A 21,725-nucleotide genomic window follows, 5' to 3' on the forward strand; every position below is an offset into this window, starting at 1 on the left:
TACAGCCCAAACATGACAATAATTGACCATTTTCAGCAGCAATAATCAGCAAAATATGAGAGTTTTGTTCGCTTCAGTGGCATTGTTTACAGTCAGTGCCACTAAAATGGGCGTTTGATGACACGTTGTGAAAACACACTATTAGCCAAGCAGACAAGGTTTAATGATGCAGATAATCGCAAATTTGCCCCAAAACTGCCACAATTTATCAGTACTTTTGCCTCAGATTTATAGTTTCTTTTCTTTTTTGGTATTCATTCTATGTGTATGTGGTTTTTCATCACTCAGGTTAAAGGAGGAGATTAAAACTAGCGAGTCTAAGTTGAACAGTATGGCTGTCGATCTGGGCAGAAGGGAAGATGATTCATCTGATCTTCGGGAAAAACTCTGTGACTCAAAGAAACAGATTCAGCAGGTCCAGAAAGAGGTGAGAACTCACTCTGTTCCGAACATCTTTACCGTCTGGCTCGAAACGCGTCAGAGTTTATATTGAATCTGACTGCTCTTGACCTGAGCTAAAACTCTTTATGTGGTTTGATTTAGATCTCCTCCATGCGGGATGCTGAGAAATCTCTGCGAATGAAGCTTGGTGATCTAGAAAAGACTAAAGCACAGCTTCAGAATGAGATCGCTAACAGAGAACGCACCATCAACCAGCTGAAAGCTGTAAGCATATGTGATGAATACTTAAAACCGCAAGAGAGAAACATTGATCGACACTGTCATGTGAATCAAATATTTTCTTTGTTCTAAAACAGGAACGATCTTCTGAATCGAAGTCAGATGAGAATCTGCTGCTCTATCAGAAAGCATCTAAAGGTATATATCTTGTTTACTTGCCCTTGCATCTGTACGAGTGTGTGCAGTAATGGGTGTCATTTGTTGTCAAGTGTTTAATTAAATGTGTGGCAATAAACAGTAAAGCGTGTTAATGTTTGTCGATGGTTTCCGTAGATTTGCAGGAGCGCGACCGTATTATTGAAGACATGCGTTTGGCTCTGACAGAACAGGAGGAAACGCAGACAGAACTGGACGTGGAGCTGGACAACAGAGAGGCTCAGATAAATGAGCTCACTCAGGGTACAAGATTACATGGAGAATGTTGCATATACAATACCTTAATGTACTGTAGTGTATAGCATTTAAAAGTATATAAAATGAAAGTATTGCAGGGTGTTGCTTTCTAACAATAACATAAGTTTTATTTAATAAAAAATTATTAAAAGACACAAAATACTGTATGTAACAGTCATAGAAAAATCAACATTTCAAACATTTCTGAACTATTTGTTGTCCCAATTTTGATGTATTGTAGTCAACACTTGATTATGTTCTCTAGCATGATTTGAGGTGATTTAAAAGATCATTTTGTTCTTTTTTTTTTCCAGAATTGATGAGGTTGAGAGAAGCACTTCCTGAACAGAAGAACAGGAGAGATTCCAGATCAACCTCTGATGACGTTTTACAGGCCAGACAACAGACCACTCAGGCCCAGGAGAGCTTAAAGGTCAGTTGTCCAAATGTACTCTCAACTTCTCTTCAGCTGTAAGTGGAAATGTGTTTTGATTGTCTTTGTTTGGTTCTTTGGGGTTCTTGTTTGTAGCTGGCCAATGAAAAGAGCCAGGCAGAGCGCAGGAAGTGGATGGAGGAGAAGTTGGTTCTGATTGGTCAGGCTAAAGAGGCTGAGGAGAGAAGGAACCAGGACATGAGGCGATTCGCTGATGATCGAGAACGGCATGCTCGCCAACAGGCTGAAATGGTAAAGAGCAGTGTGTGTTTCCAGAGGAAATAGACAAATATGTTTTTAGTTAAAGGAGAAGTTCACTTCCAGAACAACAATTTACAGATAATGTACTCACCCCCTTGTCATCCAAGATGTTCATGTCTTTCTTTCTTCAGTCGTAAAGAAATCATCTTTTCATATAGTGGACTTCTATGGTGCCTGTGAGTTTGAACTTCCAAAATGCAGTTTACATGCAGCTTCAAAGAGCTCTATACCATCCCTAGCTCTGCGTGTACTCTATGTATTCCAGTTCAAGACAGTTTTATTTTTAATTTTTTTAATAAAAACGTATTGTTTTTTTAGCACCATACTCAAACCCGCTGGCACCATAGAAGTCCACTATATGGAAAGAAATCCTAAAATATAAAAAAAAAAAAAATCATTAAGTCTGAAGAAAGAAAGACATGAACATCTTGGATGACAAGGCAGTAAGTAAATTATCTGTACATTTTTGTTCCGGAAGTGAACTTCTCTTTTAAAGAGAGAATGAATGTTGATTTGTGTCAACTAGGAGTCTCTTACCACACGTCTTGCTGCTCGTGAGGAAGAGATGGAAAGCTGGAGGAAAGAGAGAGACACGCTTGTCTCTGCTCTGGAGGTTCAGCTGAAGAAACTCATCATGTCCAATGCGGAGAAAGACCAACAGATCAAGATCCTACAGTCCAGAAATACCCCCCAAACACCAGAGGTCAGTCAAGTGTCAGCTACAGACTTTCTACAGTGATCATAAGAAATGTTTCTTGACCATTAAATCAAGATCGGGTAATCAGATTTCAAACCTAATTGAAACCAGTAGATGCCTCAGCAAATCATTACATTGAGTAAAGCCATGTCAAAGATTGAAATCATAGTGAAATTAATGGTTGAAATCAAACTTCATATATGGGCCATTCTACAGAATTGGTTCAAAGTCAAAGTTGGAAACGTCTTGAAAAAAATGTCTTTTTCCTCAAATTTTGTATGTATGCAAATTCTGTAATATCCAAGGTACACATTTCTAGTAATTGTGCAGTTAATTCTCATTGTGTTTTCAGAAAGTTTTGGAATATTTGTCCTCTCCCCAAATTTGTCACTACAGAAACAATATATAATTTAATAACAAGGGTTATATTGACCCATTAAGATTTTCCTTGTAAATATATATTTTTTCCATTTTATTAAAAAGTTTTCAGAGGTAAATCAATAACAATTACAATTTTAACAATATTTCTAAGTGTGATTTGTTAGATTTGTTGTATTTTGAATTTTCTTTGTAAAAGGCAAAAAGTTGATCATACTGATTTCAAAGTTAAAGATTTATTAGTTTGAATATACATTGAACCAAACACAATCATAACATCTTAGCTGATAATTCAGTATACTTTATTTTTGCTCAAAGATACTAATCAGCACATGGTTAGCTAGCACAGTTCTGAACAGATGTACACACATAAAAACTAAATGTTATAGAATAACTCCCAAAAAAGTGTTTAATTATAGAAAAATGGTGTTCAGTAGTAACACTCTTTAAAGTTACAAACAATACTTTTGAACACATCTACCACAAAATGATGGGACCTATGCTATGAGAAAGAGAGACACATTAGTATTTCCTGATCATAAATGTAGGGGTGTAGTTAAAATCAGTCTTAGCCAATGGACTAAAACATACACTGTTTTCGGTATGACATGAAAATGCAGGACACATTTTTTACTTAAAGTTTCATAATTTACAAAGATTTTTTTTTTCTGAACAGTGGAATAAAAAGCAAAAAATGTCAATATCATTATTTAATAATTATTTTTGGGGTTAAGGTTTGGGACAGCCACCACCCAATTGAAAGTAATTACTAAATAATGATTTTATATATATTAAGCTTACTGATATTTTAAATATTATTGTGGGTTTCAATACATAAAATGATCTTAGGAAACATCTAAGATTTGAATACTTAAATGCTTTTTAAATGTGTTTTTTTTTTTTGTTAGTTTGGTTGTGGGACAGAAATTTGCACTAATTCTATAGAATGGCTTATATCTGCTCAGCATGTATTTTTAAACCTAAAAGCAGTCTTAATTTAGATGTATAATGATTCTTGAGGTAATTCATTTAGTGGCAGTACAGGTGCATGTTGGAAAGTGTGATAGCAGTGTCGTCATAGTTCAGTGGCATTGAATACTGTATTCTGATTGGTTGATAGACATTCTAAGAGTTAATTTTCTATAATTGTACGACTGCAAAATAGTCCAGATTTGTTTACTGCGTTAGTGTCAAATTAGCAGAACTTCAAAGAGCCATACAGCTCTTTTGAAGCCAAACAAATCTAATAAAATATGACACAATTCAGAAGATATTTTGAGCTGGGCTACAGCTGACTGGGACGGCTGTCTAGCTGAAAAAATATTTTATTATTATGGATGTAGCCTATGTAACAATAAGTCATGTGTATGTGTCATGTATACTCGCAGATGACTATTGTCAACAATAGTCTTGCTTCAGAAAATACACATTATTTTTAAACCATGCACGTTATTAAATAGCTGTATTACCACCTGATTGTTTGCTTCATCACTTTTACCGTACATGAAGTGTTGTTTTAACATTTTGTGCCTGTCTCAGGAGGTCACTGAGGACAGCAGAGCCGAGGCACTGCGGGCAGAGCTGGCTGCAAAGGAGGCAGAGATCCAGAAACTAAAGGAAGAGCTTCGTGTCAGTGTCATAGACAGCAGCCTTCGGAGAAACTCATCTACCCAGGTCTGACACACGTGTCTTATCACTGCCATTCATCCTTTACCTTTGATGAGTCTGTGGATGACAAATATAATCACTATCAAAAGACCAAGATGGTAATTTATAGTGACTTTACCCTGAATGTTCTCAGAAAGACAGCATTTTGGTATATGTACAAAACACACTAGGTGTCCTTGTCCTTCAATCATATTTATCTCAGATTATGTGAGCTGAGTTCTAGATATGCTAGGAGAAATTGAGTGTTATATGAATAGAGCTTTTTTTATAGTCGGTAGAATAGCTCCTTACTTATTTTCACTTCTTGGTACATCAATATGCCTTTCAAAGAATTCCCCACACTGCCTGGTTTGTCCACATACATTCATTCAGGCAGTTCTCAGAATATATTTGTACTGACTTAAGGTTATATGTGTGGTTTATTAGACATTTTGTAGCTGTTTATTAAATAGAGTTTATAATTAGATGTAGAGTGAGGAATGTTGATTGACTGTCTCTTAATTGCTGTGCTAGACGATGGAAGCAGAATCGTCTGATATGAAGCCTCTGAACACCAGCACACTTAAACACACAAGCAGAACCAGAGGATCTGTCACCAGTCAGGTAAAACAGAAATGCGTCTTGTTTATCATTTAATTGTAAATATGTCAATTACTTTCTAGGGATGTGCACGAGTACTCGATTAATCGATTACTCGAATCCATCAGCGACGATCGAGCATGAAAATGACGATCGATTGACTCAAAAAATTTGCGGGGCTTCAGTTTCCGTTGTTTTAAAGTAACGGGAGAAGCGCATCCACTACTTTAATTTATGATTACACGTAGTTCAAGCTCACATGCATTTTGTGTAGATAAATACAATTTGTAATATAACATTTACATATTTATGTGTCTAGTATTATGTGATTAATTTTATATACAATGTGTCATGTAGAAAAAGCGCTTCAGCTTCACCTCATGCTGATATTTCTTTTAAATGTTTACTGTATACTGTGACGCAAACGCCCTGCCCCTTGCTTAAACTCCACCCCCGATTAATCGAGTACTCGTTTCTCAAACCTGTGGATTAATCGAAATGAAATATGATCAGAAATGCCCATCCCTATTACTTTCTGTTGCTTGCTTATAATTGTAATTCTTTCAGTTTTTCATTTAGTTTTGTGCAATAGTAGATACACAGCCTTTTTTTGCCAATTGTAATACAGAAGTACATATTCATTTCTCTTAGTTTTAAACTATCTGTCACTGACAAGGAAAAATTGTTATGCTGACACTAATGGTATAATGAATTAATGATTTGGGTTAGTATTAATTTATTAATGTATTGTTGTTCACTGTTAATTAAAGGCATAGTTCACGCAGGAATGAAAATTATGTCATCAATTACTCCTCAAGTCGTCAAAACTCGTAAGACCTTCTTCATTCATCTTCGAAGCACAAATTAATATAACTTTCATGAAATCCGAGAGCTTTCTGACCCTGCACAGACAGCAACGCAACTATGATGTTCAAGACCCAAAAAAGGTGGTAAGGACATCATTAAACAGTCCATGTTACATCAGTGGTTTGACCTTTATTTTATGAAGCTGTAAAGAATACTTTTTGTGTATTCATGTCAATCGTGCATTCAATTCTCTGCGCACAAAAAGTATTCTCGTAGTGTCGTAAAATTAAGGTTTCTGGGTCTTGAACGTATCAGTAGCGTTGCTGTGTATGCAGGGTATCCGCGGATCCTTAAAAAGTCTTAAAGTCTTAAATAACGTTTCCCTAATATAAGGCCTTAAAAAGTCTTAAATTTAGTTTCGGTAGGTCTTAAATAGTTCTGGTCACATTTCCGCTAAAATATCTTCAGTCTTCAATACTTAATTTAGGTCCTGATGGAAAATATCAGGTAAAGCATAAAGAAAACGCCCTTCTAACAGGGTCTTTAAATCCATTTTGACCGCTCCCAGCACCCATACCGTAAGTGCGTGATTAGACGCGCATGAAAAAAGTGCAGCTGGCGTGACCGTGTATTTTCAAGACGCGACTGGAATGACTGTAGTGTCTGACGGACTGAAGATTTTTTTTCTCCCCCTGCGGTAGTTACTGCGTCTTCAGACAGAATCACAGTAGCGGAATACAGGTCCAACAAGCTGTTTTCTGTATATAATGGTCTCAATAATATAGGTCGAGCTAGCCTTCGAGATACTTTTAAAATGTTTTTTTTTTCTTGCCCGACCGAACAAACAGCCTGATTAAAACTGAAGTGACAAAAATAACCAGCGAAGCATCGAAAGGCAAGAAAGATTCCTATTTTAATACATAAGACGTAAACAGCGGTTGATAATGGATAGTGTATTTCTGGTCTATTTGTGACATAACGTTACTTTAATACAAATGTACGTACCAGCACACATAAAGAAACTCTAAAGAAACACACTGAGGCAACAATTGAAAATTAATAGTTTATTTATAACATGATGTAGTTCAGTAATATACCAAGGGAACTTTTTGCTGAATAATCTCACGATTACAAATGTTACATTAATTTTAGTTTAATAAAATAGTTAGTCAAGTAGTTACTTACATTTTAGACAAAATATGTACTGTTTTGTTCTGTTTCACCAACGAAAATAGTTCCAAACAAGGATGACAGCAGAAGTGTAGCACATTCTCCAAGCAACGTTTTACTACTGAATGATTCAGCATTTGGCTCGAATCAGTTGAAATAACTCAATAACTCACTCATTATGTGACTTACCGCCACCTGCTGGTAGTTTAGTATGTTTAAAAGTATGCATCCCCACCCCAACATTTCTAATTTGTACAATCATAAATGTATTTAAAACATTAATCTCATAACATCTTTTATTGCACTTTTAATTTTGCAGTGTAAATGATGTAATCTGACTGCTAACAGCCATATAGAATTTGATAAATTGTAATAATTTCAAAGGTGATGCATACATTTCAAAAGTAAAAAAAGGCCTTTATAAAGGTAAATCAAATATGCAGATTTAAGAAGTAAAAGTTAGTAGAGCACTGATGCAAATATTGCTTCAGAATAAATTGTTTACATCACCAGATATCTTTAAGTGGTACTTTTATGGGGATATTTTGTGTGGAATAGTCTCTGCTGATGTGAAAAGTTCACTGTATATTGTAGTAATAAGTATAATTTATGACAGCCATGAAATATTGTTTACTTTTTACATAAAACAAATTAAATGTTACTCATATGCATGTAATATGTGACCCTGGACCACAAAACCAGTCATAAGGTAAAATTTTACAAAACTGAGATGTATACATCATATGAAAGCTCAATAAATAAGCTTTCTATTGATGTATGGTTTGTTAGGATAGGACAATATTTGGCCGAGATACATCAATTTGAAAATCTGGAATCGAGGGTGCAAAAAAATCAAAATACTGAGAAAATCACCTTTAAAGTTGTCCAAATTAAGCTCTTAACAATGCATATTATTAATCAAAAATTACATTTTAATATATTTACAATTGGAATTTTACAAAAAATCTTCATGGAACATGATCTTTACTTAATTTCCTAATGATTTTTGGCATAAAAGAAAAATCAATAATTTTGACCCATACCATGTATTTTGGCTATTGCTACAAATATACCCCAGCGACTTAAGACTGGTTTTGTGGTCCAGGGTCACATATAACGTATATTTCCATTACAGGTTTAGGTCTTAAATTTCATAAAAGGTGGTATTAAAAAGGTCTTAAAAAGTCTTAAATTTCACTTGTTCATAACTGCAGATACCCTGTGTATGGATTGTCAGAAAACTCTCGGATTTCATCGAAAATATCGTAATTTGTGTTCCAAAGATGAAGATTATTTTTGGGTGAACTATCCATTAATGTTCATTCCTAATAGATGAATATTTATTTAGACTTCAAGAATTTAAAATTGTATTAGTATGTGAAAAAACATATATATTAACACTACTGTTTAAAAGTTTGGGGTCAGTAGGTTGTAAGATTTCTTTTTTTCTTTTCTTTTCTTTTTTTTTTAAGAAAAGAATAATAATTATGATTCCTTAACGGAGAAGTTCACTTCCAGAACCAAAATAATAAAAAATTTGCTTACCCCCTTGTCATCCAAGATGTTGATGTCTTTCTTTCTCCAGTCGCAAAGAAATTATGTTTTTTGAGGAAAACATTTTAGGATTCTCTCCATGTAGTGGACTTCTATGGTGCCTATCTAGCGATCGTTTCACTAGATAAGACCCTTCTTCCTCGGCAGGGATCATTTAGAGCCCTTTGAAACTGCATTTTGGAAGTTCAAACTCATGGGCACCATTGAAGTCCACTATGGAGAAAAATCCTGAAATGTTTTCCTCAAAAAACATAATTTTCTTTACGGCTGAAGAAAGAAAGACATGAATATCTTGGATGACAAGAGGGTGAGTAAATTTACCTGTAAATTTTTGTATTGGCAAGAAAGACATTTATATATAAATGTCGTTCTTTTATCCATGAAAGAATCCTGGGAAAAAAGTAACACTGTGTTGCTTGAATTTGTTGCATTTGCTTTTTTTTGCTTTTTTTTTTTTAAGCAGCTACTAAATGAATATATGCACATATTTCTCAGTCCATTGATTATGATAATCAAGTTAATAATAATAATCTTCACATCACAGAGTTCGTCCGGTAGCTGTCCGCTGGTGCTAGATTCGTCAGAGATCTCCACGGAAACAGGCAGACGTTCCAGGTTTCCACGGCCCGAGCTGGAAATTTCCTTCAGCCCTTTGCAGCCGGATCGGTTCGCTCTCAAGCGGCAGGGTGAAGACTCCGCCGTTACTGTAAAAATTTCCCGACCCACACGCAAGAGGAAGAGCGGAGAGATGGAGAAGGTGAGAAATGAAATGGAAGGAGGTTTAGAAAATGTTTCTCAGTTCACACAAATTAGAATTGAGTGCTGTGACTAGAATAACCTTCAATCATCTTGTGCTTGAGCGATATGTGTAATCTTCTCAGTTTCTACCCTTGCAATCGTGGGAAATTGAGTAGAATGTTAGTTCAGATTTATTGCACAATGTGCAATCGTTTTCCTCCCCTTTAGTTGTTTATTAAAAAATTATTATTATTGATATTCTTCATAAAACCAGCAGACCATCTGCTGCTGACCTAATCTGTGCAGCCAGCAGGCCTTTAATTGTTCTAATTAGTCATTAACAAGGCTCTAATTTTCCTCACTTACACTTAACGATCAGTGTTCATTGTGCACGGGCAGCAAAATGGCAGTCCTAATAAGCATATAGTTCTGTGTGAGAGAATATATTTATATGTGTGTGCGGTTGAGCGTGCCTTGGCCTAACCTCACACACATTCTTCTCCAGGCAGCATAAACACTTGCAGACACTTGTTTTGGAAGCAATAACAATAATTATAGAATACACAGTAGCTTTATAGATTTCTAAAACCTGTTTATGGAAATTTAATTGAATTGTTCAGACAAAGGGATTACGAATACACAAATACAAATCAACCACAAATGCTGACTAAACAGGGTGTTAACATTTTATTATATTACACTTTATAGGGGTAGCTATGCACTTAAGAGTCTCTATTCTGGGTAGGTCACGCTGTTCTCTCCAGACACTGCAGTGAAGATGTTATGTTGCACACTGAAAGAATGCTTTCCACTCCAAATAAGTGCTCTCTCTCATTGTCAAAGAATCGTGTTCTCTCTTGCCGGTTGTCCTTGGCAACAGAGTCACGCTTCCACATGCTCTGTAGCTGCTAATAGTTGGAGAATTTTGTAATTGAATGGCACAAACTATATTTAATGGCACTTCTGTTCACTTGAAGAGGAAAGGAGGAAGGAGCAGTGCGGTGAAAAAGAAAGCTTTCTCTGAACCCAGTCTTCAGGTACCCTCTTTCTGTTTAATCCTGCCCCAGTAGCTCTTCCACCTTCAGGACTCCTAATGGTCTGGATTTTTAGATATTCAGGGTCATGTTAATTTCCTCAGGTTATGCCACTGAGCTGGATATTGAAAGTATAAATCCATAATCCCCCCCCCCCCCACCTCTCTATATCTTTTCTCCACACTAATTCAATGGACAAGACTGTGAAGGAGGTGTTCCATTAAATAAATTTGTCCTTAAAATCAACATGAAACCCAAATGTACTCATTTGACTTTATTAAAGGTACAACACACAGACATTAGCATATAATCCACAAAAGAAAATAGTAGCTGAATTGATAAAATTCCACAAATTCTTTGGTTTTTCAGCATTTTTGTTAGGGGTGGGCATAGATTAATTTTTTTAATCTAGATTAAATTTTGGAATTAATCTAGATTAATCTAGATTAAAATGGCTAATTTGAATTCTGCTGAAGGCATTCAGAATATGTGTGCTACCCAAATAATGACTAAAAGTAAGTCTTCGAGAACGGGCCAGGGGGCGCATTAGATCAGGCGCTCATCTCCTGTTTCCAAAATGCATCACAAACTGCTTGACAATTGCATTTACAGCATAATTACCTATACAAACTTGTGTAACCAAGTACTTCTGCGTAAAAGGCTGCGCGACGTGCGCGTTGCCGTTAAATACAATCAATCTGGGCATGGATTTCTGCGTGCATAGTCTTCCATTAAACTGCGTTGCTTTTAGAAGCGTCAATTCAGTTGTTGCATATAGTTTAATGTCTTTATTTCGGGATTATCAAAGTAAATTATAACTCACGTGCCCCAGTAAAAAGGGTCTAGCAACGCACCTGCCCTGAAGCGGCTTCATAGCTGCATCCATGTTTGCACGTCTCATTTGATGTGGTAATTTCACAGAAGTTGAAGACTCGTTCTCGCCCCCTACAGTGCAATTCGACTAGGTATACGTCATCCGCGCTCAAATATCAAGGTGAAAGTCATCATATCTTGCGTAGTTTAGACCCAGCTCCCAACCCAACTTTGAGAATAGATTAACGGCAATATTTTTTTTATCGCCCGATAAGAGTCTCACGTTAACACAGCACGTTAACGCCGATAACGGCCCACCACTTAAATGTATTTGAACTTTTTCCAACAATGACTTTATGACTTTGAGATCCATCTTTTCACACTAAGGACATATGCAACTATTACAGAAGGTTCAAAAGCTCACTGATGCTCCAGAAGGAAAAACAATGCATTAAGAGCTGGGGGTGAAAACTTTTGAACAGAATGAAGATGTGTACATTTTTCTTATTTTGCCTAAATATCTTTTTTTTTTTTTTTTCATTTGGTACTCCCTTCAGAAGCTAAAGCTCTTTCTGGAGCATCAGTGAGCGTTTGAATCTTTTGTAATAGTTGCACAGGAGTCCCTCAGTTGTCTTCAGTGTGAAAAGATGGATCTCAAAATCATACAGTCATTGTTGAAAATGGTTCAAATACAGAATAATGCTAAAAAAATCGAAGAATTTGTGGGACCTGAAGGATTTTTCTGAAGAACACCGGCAGTTTAACTGTTCAGGACAAACAAGGGACAGCTAAACAAAAAAACATCACTAAACAAAAAAAAAAACTAACTGTGGATCATTCAGGTAACAACAGTATGAAGAGTTAAGTGTATGTAAACTTTTGAACAGGGTGATTTTTATAAACTATTATTTTCTCTTGTGGACTATATGTAACTTTCTTGTTATATGAAATATATTATTCAGATCAGTACTAAATAAAAAAAATACATTTTGTGAACCCTCTTATTTTGGTAAAATAATTAACATTTTGCAGATTTTGTAAGGTGTATGTAAACTTTTGACCTCAACTGGTAGTATTTTGAATGTTGAATTTTTTTAGTTTAACTCTTTTTTTATTATTGGCACTTTTCAGTCAGAGAGCTATTACATATGAGAAAACAAAAGCTTATACAATGTTTCCACAGTCTAACAAAACAAAGATATTGCATGTCAATTAGGACATATTTCTTACTCTCTGAACTATTTTCAGACCAATATAAATACAATAGAAGACACAAAAGAAAGAAAACAGAAAATAAAATAGATAAATAAAATGTAAATAAATAACAACAAAACATGTAAGATATTGAAACAATAATCGGTATATTAAATTAACAAGTAGCACCTGTGTGAGTCCTTATTTCAGACACTTTCTTTTCCTATTACCCTCCTAGACAAGTTTTAAACATTCAGGACAAGAGAACAGACATGCATAAACAAATTCCAGTATGTGAAACCGGGTTACATGAGAGAGAGAGAATACAAAAGGCTGTTATTTTTATTTTTTAAAATACAGCAAGAAGGGTTGCCAAATTGAATAAAAGTCTTCTGCTTTGCCCTTAATTGTATATCTAATTTTTTCTATTTGGATAAACTGCAACAAATCGTACATCCAATGAAAATAGTTGGGAGGAGACGGGTTTTTCCAATTCAATAATATAATTCTTTTGGCAATTATTAAGCAAAAGGCCAATGCATTTGATTGCAAAGATGACAGCGATACATTTGTCGGGTTAAGACCAAACAGTGCCACTAAAGGGTTTGGTTCAAGTTTTAACAAAAAAATGTCAGAGATTGATTTAAAAATTGATGTCCAAAATGGAATTAACTCAGGGCACAACCAGAACATATGGTAGAGGGTAGCTGGGGCTTGTCGACATCGATCACAAGTAGGATCCATTTCTGGGTTTATTTTTGACAGTCTAACTTTTGTCCAATAGACTCTGTGCAGTAGTTTAAACTGTATCAACGAGTGACGAGCAAATGTTGAATTTTTTTGAAGAATTTTAAGTATTTTTCTGTTTTAAAATAGTTTAAATGTAAGGTTTTTTTTTTTATGGCAAAGCTAAATATCCAAGCAGCCATTGCTCCAGTCTTCAGTGTCACTTGATTCTTCAGCAATCATTCTGATATACTAATTTAGTGCTCAAAAAACATTTCTTATTATTAAAAAAGTTACATTTTGGTAATTCTCTGATGAATAGAAACAACAACAGGAATAGAACAACATTTATTAAACATGTACAAATCTTTACTGTCAGTTTTGATCAATTTAATGCAGAATATAAGTATTAATTGGTTACTGACTCCAAATGTTTAAACGGTAGTATAATAAAGATCACTGCAATAATAAATAACAATAGATTTAAATTGAATTGGGATACATGGAGATGCTTTCCTCAAAAAGTGGATGCAGCTTTCAGACAGCCAGTTCTTCACAATCCATTGCAAACTGAAATTATGTCTGGCTCTATTGTGAGATGAAATTCCCCACTTATTTATAATACAATTTATTCCTAGAGGGGGAAATCTTTTATTCTCATTTAATATTCTGTTTTACTCTGAAATGTGTCGCATTACGAAAGTAGTACGAAAGTTTGCAAATGCTGTTTCATGTTGACTTTAAAGGCTCTGTTTCAGCTTCCAACCTCATTTACGAAAAGCAGAACAGACCTAGTCTAGATCTCTCTGATCAAAATACCTATTAAGTCTAAAAAGGCAGAAATTAAATCCTACCAGTAGTCTTATTAACCCTTTAAAGTCCCTAATAAAGTTTTTGTGACCAGTATCCAGGCCATTTGGTTGGAGTTCCTGATGGTGGAAATGCAGCTTATGAGTCATTATCCCACAAGCCTTTGTTGCATCAAAGAAATAATAACCTTTCTATTAAGGTGGGGGTGTAAATGGAGCGGGGTTTGCAGATCCATTAAGGTGATGTTACCTGTAAGAGCCATCCATGCCCTCAGTGGCAGGGGCATTTGTTTCTACATGATGCATAAACGACAAAGGCTTTGGGACATAATGCTGTGTAGAGTTTTAAATAGACCCATAAATCATCATTCACTCATCAAATCCTCAAGGTCATGACTTCTCACATTTAATTGGAGGAAATCATTGTGATCGTGCAATACCTTCAACCCTCGACACCTCTGAATTATTGTAATTACACTTTTCCATTTCATGGCGGGGAAACACCAGCACCTGACTGCAGAACAAGCCATCAGTCTTGATTTCTCACGCGCTTCGATTGAACAGTAAACGACTTGGCAGGTTCCTGGAAGTCAGGGCATTAGTCTTCCTTTAATGCAAGCTTGCAAGTCAGAGAGTGGCATAGTATCTCACCTCCCAACACTGGAAACAGCAGGTGACAGGTGTGACAGACAGAGATCCACCTCTGTCCGCCCCATTTAGACTGGTGGGGGTTACGAGCGTGGCATTGGCTGTCACACGCAATGTCACAGATGTGATCTTGTTGTCTAGAGAGAGAGATAGCAACAGGAAGGGAGTGATGGAGCGAAAAGGCAGACAGGTCTCTGAGAGAGAGACAAGAAGAAACTAAAAACTATGAGTCACTGGAGAGAGACTAAGAACGCTTTCAGTCTGAATCTTTTATTTATTCTGCAGATTTGATTTTTTTTTTTTCATGTATTATTTGTTTATGCGTTTGTGTGTGTAGAGAGAGATTAAGAGGGATATGGCAGATGCTCTGTTGTCTTATTAATGATGATTTAATGCACTGCACTCTCTTGGCACTAGATCTGTCGACTAATCCTCAGAGGTTTGTGATCTTTTGAGTGGCAAGAATTGAACCGGGACTGTTTCCACTTGACCTTAAACTAATTTGTGTTTTGTTAGAATTAAAGATTTAGATCAGAGATTCAGACACTGTCTACAGGGTATATTAATCACTGCATCTGGGTAACTCTCTTTTTTTTTCCTTCACTAGTTGATCATCCATCCATCACATCTTATCTTACCAACCACAGCCAATCATTCAAATTCAACTAAGACCTGTTTCACTGTCTGCGTAGTGTGAACTGAACTTATTTGTTTGGTGACCATATTAAAGGGATAGTTCACCCAAAAATAAAAAATTACTCCATGGTGTACTCACCCTCAAGCCATTGTAGGTGAATATGGCTTTATTCTTTCAGAAGAATACAATCGGAGTTATATATAAAAATAAAAAATATCCTGGATCTTCCAAGCTTTGTAATGGCAGTGAATGGCTGTTGAGATTTTCAAGCCCAAAAAAGTGCATTCATCCATCATAAAAAGTACTCCACACATCTCCGGCAGGTTAATAAAGGCCTTCTAAAGCAAATGGTAGTGTGTAGGAAAAATAATAAAAAAAAATATCTATATTTAAAACTTTATAAACAAAAATCTCTAGCTTCTGTTAACTGTTGTACATACGTTCACGAGAGAGTGGCGTTCCAGCGGATAACGTAGGCATAGTGTAAAGTCTCCTTTTGGCTTGTATAGAAATTTTCCAACGTTTTTCTGTACAAATACTTGATGTACAGAAAAACAGAAAAATGTATATTTTTCTTACACAAATGCATCAATTTGCTTCAGAAGGCCTTTATTAACCGAGTAGTGTAGAGTACTTTCTATAATGGATGGATGCACTTTATTGGACTTCAAAATCTCAACAGCCATTCACTGCCATTGTAAAGCTTTGAAAAGCCAGGATATTTTTAATACAACTCTGTTTGTATTTGTCTGAAAGAAGAAAGTCATATACACATAGGATGGCTTGAGGGTGAGTAAATCATGGGGTAATTTTCATTTTTGGGTAAATTATCCTTTTAAGTGGTTGCAGCATTTATGCTAATCTCTTACTTATGATCTTTTTTTACATGAAGTGATTGGTACACACAAACAGCTATTCAGTAAATCTGAATGAATTCAGACAGTTTAAATGGATAGTTCACCCAAAAATGAAAATTTGATGTTTATCTGCTTACTCCCAGGGCATCCAAGACGTAGGTGACTTTGTTTCTTCAGTAAAACACAAAGATTTTTAACTCAAACCGTTGCAGTCTGTCAGTCATATATTGGCAGTCAATGGGATCCACGGCTTTGAGAGTCAAAAAACACACAGACAAAATCATATTAAACCCTGCAGCTCGTGACGATACATTGAGGTCTTGAGACACGAAACAATCAGTCTGTACAAGAAACTGAACAGTATTTATATCATTTTGTACCTCTGATCCAGCCGCAATATCCAACTGTCCTGAGCACATTCACAACAGCCGGCGCATGACGTCAACAGACGGCTGTCTATATATGTTTTTTTTTTAACTCAAATTCATGGATCCCATTGACTGCAATGGTTTGAGTTAAAAATCTTTGTTTGTGTTCTACTGAAGAAACAAAGTCACCTACATCATGGATGCCCTGGCAGTAAGCAGATAAACATCAAATTTAAATTTTTGGGTGAACTATTCCTTTAAGCAATTTATACACTTGGAATAAGTGCGCTACCATTCAGAAGTGTTGGTATTGGTACAGTTTTTTTAAAGATTTGTCTCTTATGCTCACGAAGAACAGCATTTATTTACAATCATTGGTAACATTATAAATGTCTTTACTGTCACTTTTTGACAGTTTAATGCTTCTTTACTGAATAAAAGTATTAATTTATTAAAAAAAAAAAAAACATCTGACCAAATATTTGAATGATAGTTGGATTTCATGCTGATCAAGTTTATAACATTCTTTATGGCCCACTTCTAATAACCATTTTATAATATAAAATAATAGGCTTTGTTTAAATAAATTTTCAGTTTTGTAACCCAAGAATCACTTGTTTTCTGTACATAGAAAGCAGAAACACTGTCTTAGTGTGAAAACACAATGTGAACCTGTTGCTGTAGTTGCTTTGCTCGCACTTCGCAGACACAAAATGTGTGAAACAGGCCTAAGAGAAACCATAGCATTTATGTTAGCCTTCCAAACTCTGAAATATTTGTTTACTTTTGCACTTTGCCATTTCTCAGGATGGGGTGGAAAGTGAGAACATGAGGAATACAAGGGGTAGAATGACTCCTCGCCTAACGCCTCACCAGGAAGAGGTGAGTGATGTGCTGACCATTGAAATCAATCTTACAGTTTGATACTGAAAATCTTGTTTAGATTAATTAAGTAATGTAATAAGGTAGAAATGAAGTTGAAGAAGGAGATATAGACAGAAGAGGAGTTAACATCGCACACACACACTCAAAGACTGTGATTGAGGGAGTTGAGAATCCTGATCATAGCAGTGTCGAGTGATTACAGTGAGTGATGAACACTGTTCTCATTCCTCTCAGCACTCTAATGCCCAGGAGTCAAACCAAAAAGGGAAAAAGGACAAAACCATCCAGAAGATTGGAGACTTTCTTCAGGGCTCTCCTACCTTTCTTGGAAGTAAAGGTCTGAAAAAAAACACATTCAATCATTTTTACCCTTTTGTTCCTAGACATCATCAGACTCAGGCATCTTATTTGTCTGACAATCACACTTCTTTCTCTGTTTCAGCAAAGAGGATCATGGGATTGATGAGCGGAAAGTCCCCTGATGGTGGGGCGATGCCTCTAAAACTCAAATCCAAACGTGACAAGCGAAAACACGACAGACCAGCTATCTCCTCCCCAATGGACATACCAGCCCATCAGGTACTGTGTTGGTAAATTTACAGTAATGTTCAAAAGTTTGGGGTCTGTAAGATTTTTCTTTAGTGTTTTGAAAAAAGTCCTATATTAGGGGCTTTCGCACCACGTAGTTCTAGGAACTAGCTAGCAGAGTGGTTCCTAGAGAACCAATTTCCCCCTCAGGCAGTTTCCCTGGTTGCATTAGCACCAACAGCAGGAACACTGAAGTGGCCGACAGCAACGTTTTTAAATGGCTTTTTCTCCATTTGTTCTACTGACGACAGACTCAAACATGTGGACTGTGTTCGAAAGCGAACGCACATCTGTATACTGTATCCGGTGTAGACAGTGATATAATTATAGGGGTTCATACAATAGGGTTCAAACCTATTGTAATTGTTAGAGTGGCCAAAGATCAACAATCTTGTAAAACTGATCAGGCAAACCAAACCGTAAGTCGTAGAGACTCGAAACTTCAAGAGCTGGTAGTTCTCCCACCATCTACAATGTCACCAAGGCTCGCCCCAATCGGCCTGACGGAGGCGCTACAGCGATCAAAAGTACGAAATCACTCTTTAACTGTTTCTTTGCAGGCTCAAGTGTCTTAAAGTCATTGGAAATGCACACCTTGTCCGTCACCCTGGCAAAATTTTAGGTAATTTTGGATTTTAAAAAAAAACTACTTTTGTGAACTAGTCCTAGGTTTTTCACCCAATCAGAACCAAACCAGTTCAGGATGATTCTCCGGAGTGTAAATATCAATAATTATCAAAAAGGTTTTTTACTTTTTTACTTGAAATTTTTACTAATTTACTATTTACGTCTTTACTAAAAAGGCCATATCTTTTGAATTGAATGCGATGTCTTTGCCAAACTCACAACGCGTATGTAAGAGCTGAATCTGAGGTCACATGAAAAAAAGTCATGGGGCTTGGCCACTTGGTGATGTTATATCGGGGGAAAAAACAGTAAAAACGGCCATAACTACGTAACCGTTTGTCCTATTGATGTGCAAAGTGTTATGCCCAGTCTTGGTCCAAAGTCCCACAAGAAGCTATGAATAGATTTGCGTACTTAAAAAAACATGGCCGCCATAGGCAGATGAACTTTGAGCACCTATTAGACAAGCTTAACTAAGGCTGATCGGAACGAAACTCGAGCCGTTTCGGCCACTCAGGGGCGACATTGCAGTTTTTCACAGGCACTATATTTGTATTTCAGACCTCCTCGTTCCGAACCACTTTGCCTCTTGAATTACTGCTGAAAAAAAATACTTTTGCGATCTAGTCCTAGGTGTTTCTTCAATCTGGAAAAAAACACTGCAGTACAATTTTCTGGACTCTCTAGGTCAATTGTCAAAAAACCAAAAATGCTTTTTTAAATCATTGATTTAGTTGGTTACAGGCTTGCTAAATATGTAATATCTTTTTTCATATGTGCTTAAATGCCTTAAAGTGCTTGAACCTCAGTAATTGCTGCTTTTGACGTGACACAACACTCGCATTCAGCGTAATCAAGTGTCAGCCACTAAGTGACTGAACGCAAGGGCCTTTGGTGAGAAGAAGACTATTCGTCAATGTCTTGCACTGGAGGCAGTGTTTATGGAAACGACTGACGTCATCTTGCACCTTCGATCCAAACAAGCTGTTTTCTGAAGGTAATTACATAAATGCTTTTTTTATTGATGATGAGGACATTTAAACTTGCAGGGTGTATTAAGCATACAAAGACCTCTTCTATGTCAATTGATCAAGGGAAATTTGGTTTCTCATGTCAGGACCCCTTTAATATACTGTCATTTATTCCTGTGATGGCAAAGCTGAATTTTCAGCATCTATTACTCCAGTCTTCAGTTCACATGATCTGTCAGAAATCATTGTAAAATGATGATTTGGTGCTCAAGAAACATTTCTTTTCATTATCCATGTTTAATACAGCTTTGCTGTTTTGTGTAAAACCAGTATTCTTTGATAAATACAAAGTCAAAAGAACAGCATTTATTTGAAATGGTCAGTTTTGATGAATTCAATGCATCCTTATTAAATATAAGCATTAATTTCTTAAAAATCCAACTGACCCCAAACTTTTGAAAAAATTGTGTTTTGCTGTCAGTGTGTACAATGAATTTTGACCTAAAATGACATGAACATTCCTAATCACAGTTAACATTTGACCTTCCTTGTAGATCATTGGACGGAATCCAGAGGAGAAAGAGAGTGAAAACCTTATGAAGAAACGCCTTCGTACCAGGACCGTGAAATAAGCTAGCGGGAAATATATTTTTATTCATTAAATTTTTTTTTTTTAGCTTTTTTTTCTTATTTTTTACTTTTAATCTGTTGCACTTTTCATTTACAATATTCTCATTATCGAATATGGCACATAATATATTATCCTGGAAATACTAACTAACACTAGTGCCGCTTTAAATGGCAAGTTGAAATGATGGATAGTTTTCATAAGCTCATGTATGGAAGAATGAACAAATCTTTGCTGCTCGAGTTGGAATGGAAGTTCAGAAATCACTACTGCACATTTCTGACACAAGTTTTCCTATTGCTGTATATTTAAACCACGGTTATTCGTTTTCATTGTGCTTATGCAACCCTGCATGTAAATGCAAAACTGTTGTTTCCCCCTTAACCACTTTCTACTTTTAAAACTCTAAAATTGCACACATATACTCACAAAAAATATATCACAAAGTAAAAGTTCATGGGTTTTTGTGATTTTAATTTTCATCCCACTTGTCATCCCACTCTTTTGTTTCTGTGTGTATCACCTTGTCACAAACCATTAATATGTGCCATTCACATGATAAAGACTCTCCATTACCACGTCAGTAAAACTGTGTGCCAGATGCCTAATGACACCCAAAGGACTATTCGTTTGAATTACTGAACAAATGCTAATGTAACAGACGGGTAATTGAATTTCCCGATCGCAGCGCGTAGCCCCGTGCCCTTATCTAAGATGGCATAAAAGGAGAGAGGGGAAGGGTGAGGAACTGGGAACAGGTCTATGTCTTTGTTGGCGCTGAATGACAGGATGTGAACGGGGTGGCTGCTTGCAATGATGAATCACGGTTTTGATAGTGACGAAAGTGTGGGAGCATGTGGTGAAGACAAAATGGAGGAGTGAAAACCGACTGTGTGAGGAGGAGGAATAAGGAGAGATGAAGAGAAAGAAAATAAAAAAATACAAAATGAACCACGTGCAGCCCAGCTGTGCTTTATCGTGCAATTTTCTTTGATTTCATATTTCTGAAGGTTAGAAATGGGGTGTGAAAAACTTCATTCACAGTTGTTTACATGCCCATATATATTTCCTTCCGGTCCACTTCCGCAGACGTACATGACGTACATATGAACGTTTGCGTGCTTTCTAGTTAATGCGCAAGGTGAGTCATTGTGTCACGTAATTGACGCATAGAAGTCTAGTATATTTTGTTCCAATTTCTTTTTGTTTTGTTCCTTTGCGTGCAGAAAACGGCGGGGAGGCATGTAAGCATCAGCTTGATCCGAGGCATCCAGGCCTAGTAAACAATGCAGTAATAATCATCTGCCATACCTATAATTTAGGGCAGAAAATTACCACGTCATTTGAAATGATAAACAGACAAGAGTGCGGCTCTATCTTTCCCGGCACTCTGTCGTGTGCTGAAGAGAGACAGAAGGATTGAGAGCCTGTGGGGATGGGTCTAATTGCTTGGCCTCATCAGGAGATGCGCTTTAAATAGGTTTGAAACAAAGTAGCGAGTCCGTCGAGAGGAATGCTGGGTGAAGATTTCCACTTTGTGTATCTGATTGCTTTAATCCAACCAATTTGTTCAGACTGTGA

At 36.3% G+C, this 21,725-nt stretch overlaps 1 protein-coding gene across 1 annotated transcript in view; it reads left to right on the forward strand.

The window, feature by feature from the left end:
- The window catches only part of kif20ba (kinesin family member 20Ba), a 35,649-nt gene extending 14,613 nt beyond the window's left edge, over positions 1–21,036 (forward strand). The window contains exons 20-34 of the mRNA XM_073827043.1: positions 289–427; positions 544–666; positions 759–819; positions 955–1,080; positions 1,389–1,507; positions 1,604–1,759; positions 2,295–2,471; positions 4,383–4,517; positions 5,025–5,114; positions 9,166–9,378; positions 10,337–10,396; positions 17,253–17,327; positions 17,565–17,667; positions 17,773–17,909; positions 20,071–21,036. Coding sequence (XP_073683144.1) covers positions 289–427; positions 544–666; positions 759–819; positions 955–1,080; positions 1,389–1,507; positions 1,604–1,759; positions 2,295–2,471; positions 4,383–4,517; positions 5,025–5,114; positions 9,166–9,378; positions 10,337–10,396; positions 17,253–17,327; positions 17,565–17,667; positions 17,773–17,909; positions 20,071–20,148 — 1,792 coding nt within the window. The 3' untranslated portion in view covers positions 20,149–21,036. The remainder of the gene's footprint in view (positions 1–288; positions 428–543; positions 667–758; positions 820–954; positions 1,081–1,388; positions 1,508–1,603; positions 1,760–2,294; positions 2,472–4,382; positions 4,518–5,024; positions 5,115–9,165; positions 9,379–10,336; positions 10,397–17,252; positions 17,328–17,564; positions 17,668–17,772; positions 17,910–20,070) is intronic.
- The last annotated feature ends 689 nt before the right edge of the window (positions 21,037–21,725 follow it).

Source organism: Garra rufa, chromosome 21 (genome assembly GCF_049309525.1).
Source record: "Garra rufa chromosome 21, GarRuf1.0, whole genome shotgun sequence".
NCBI classification, from domain to species: Eukaryota; Metazoa; Chordata; class Actinopteri; order Cypriniformes; family Cyprinidae; genus Garra; species Garra rufa.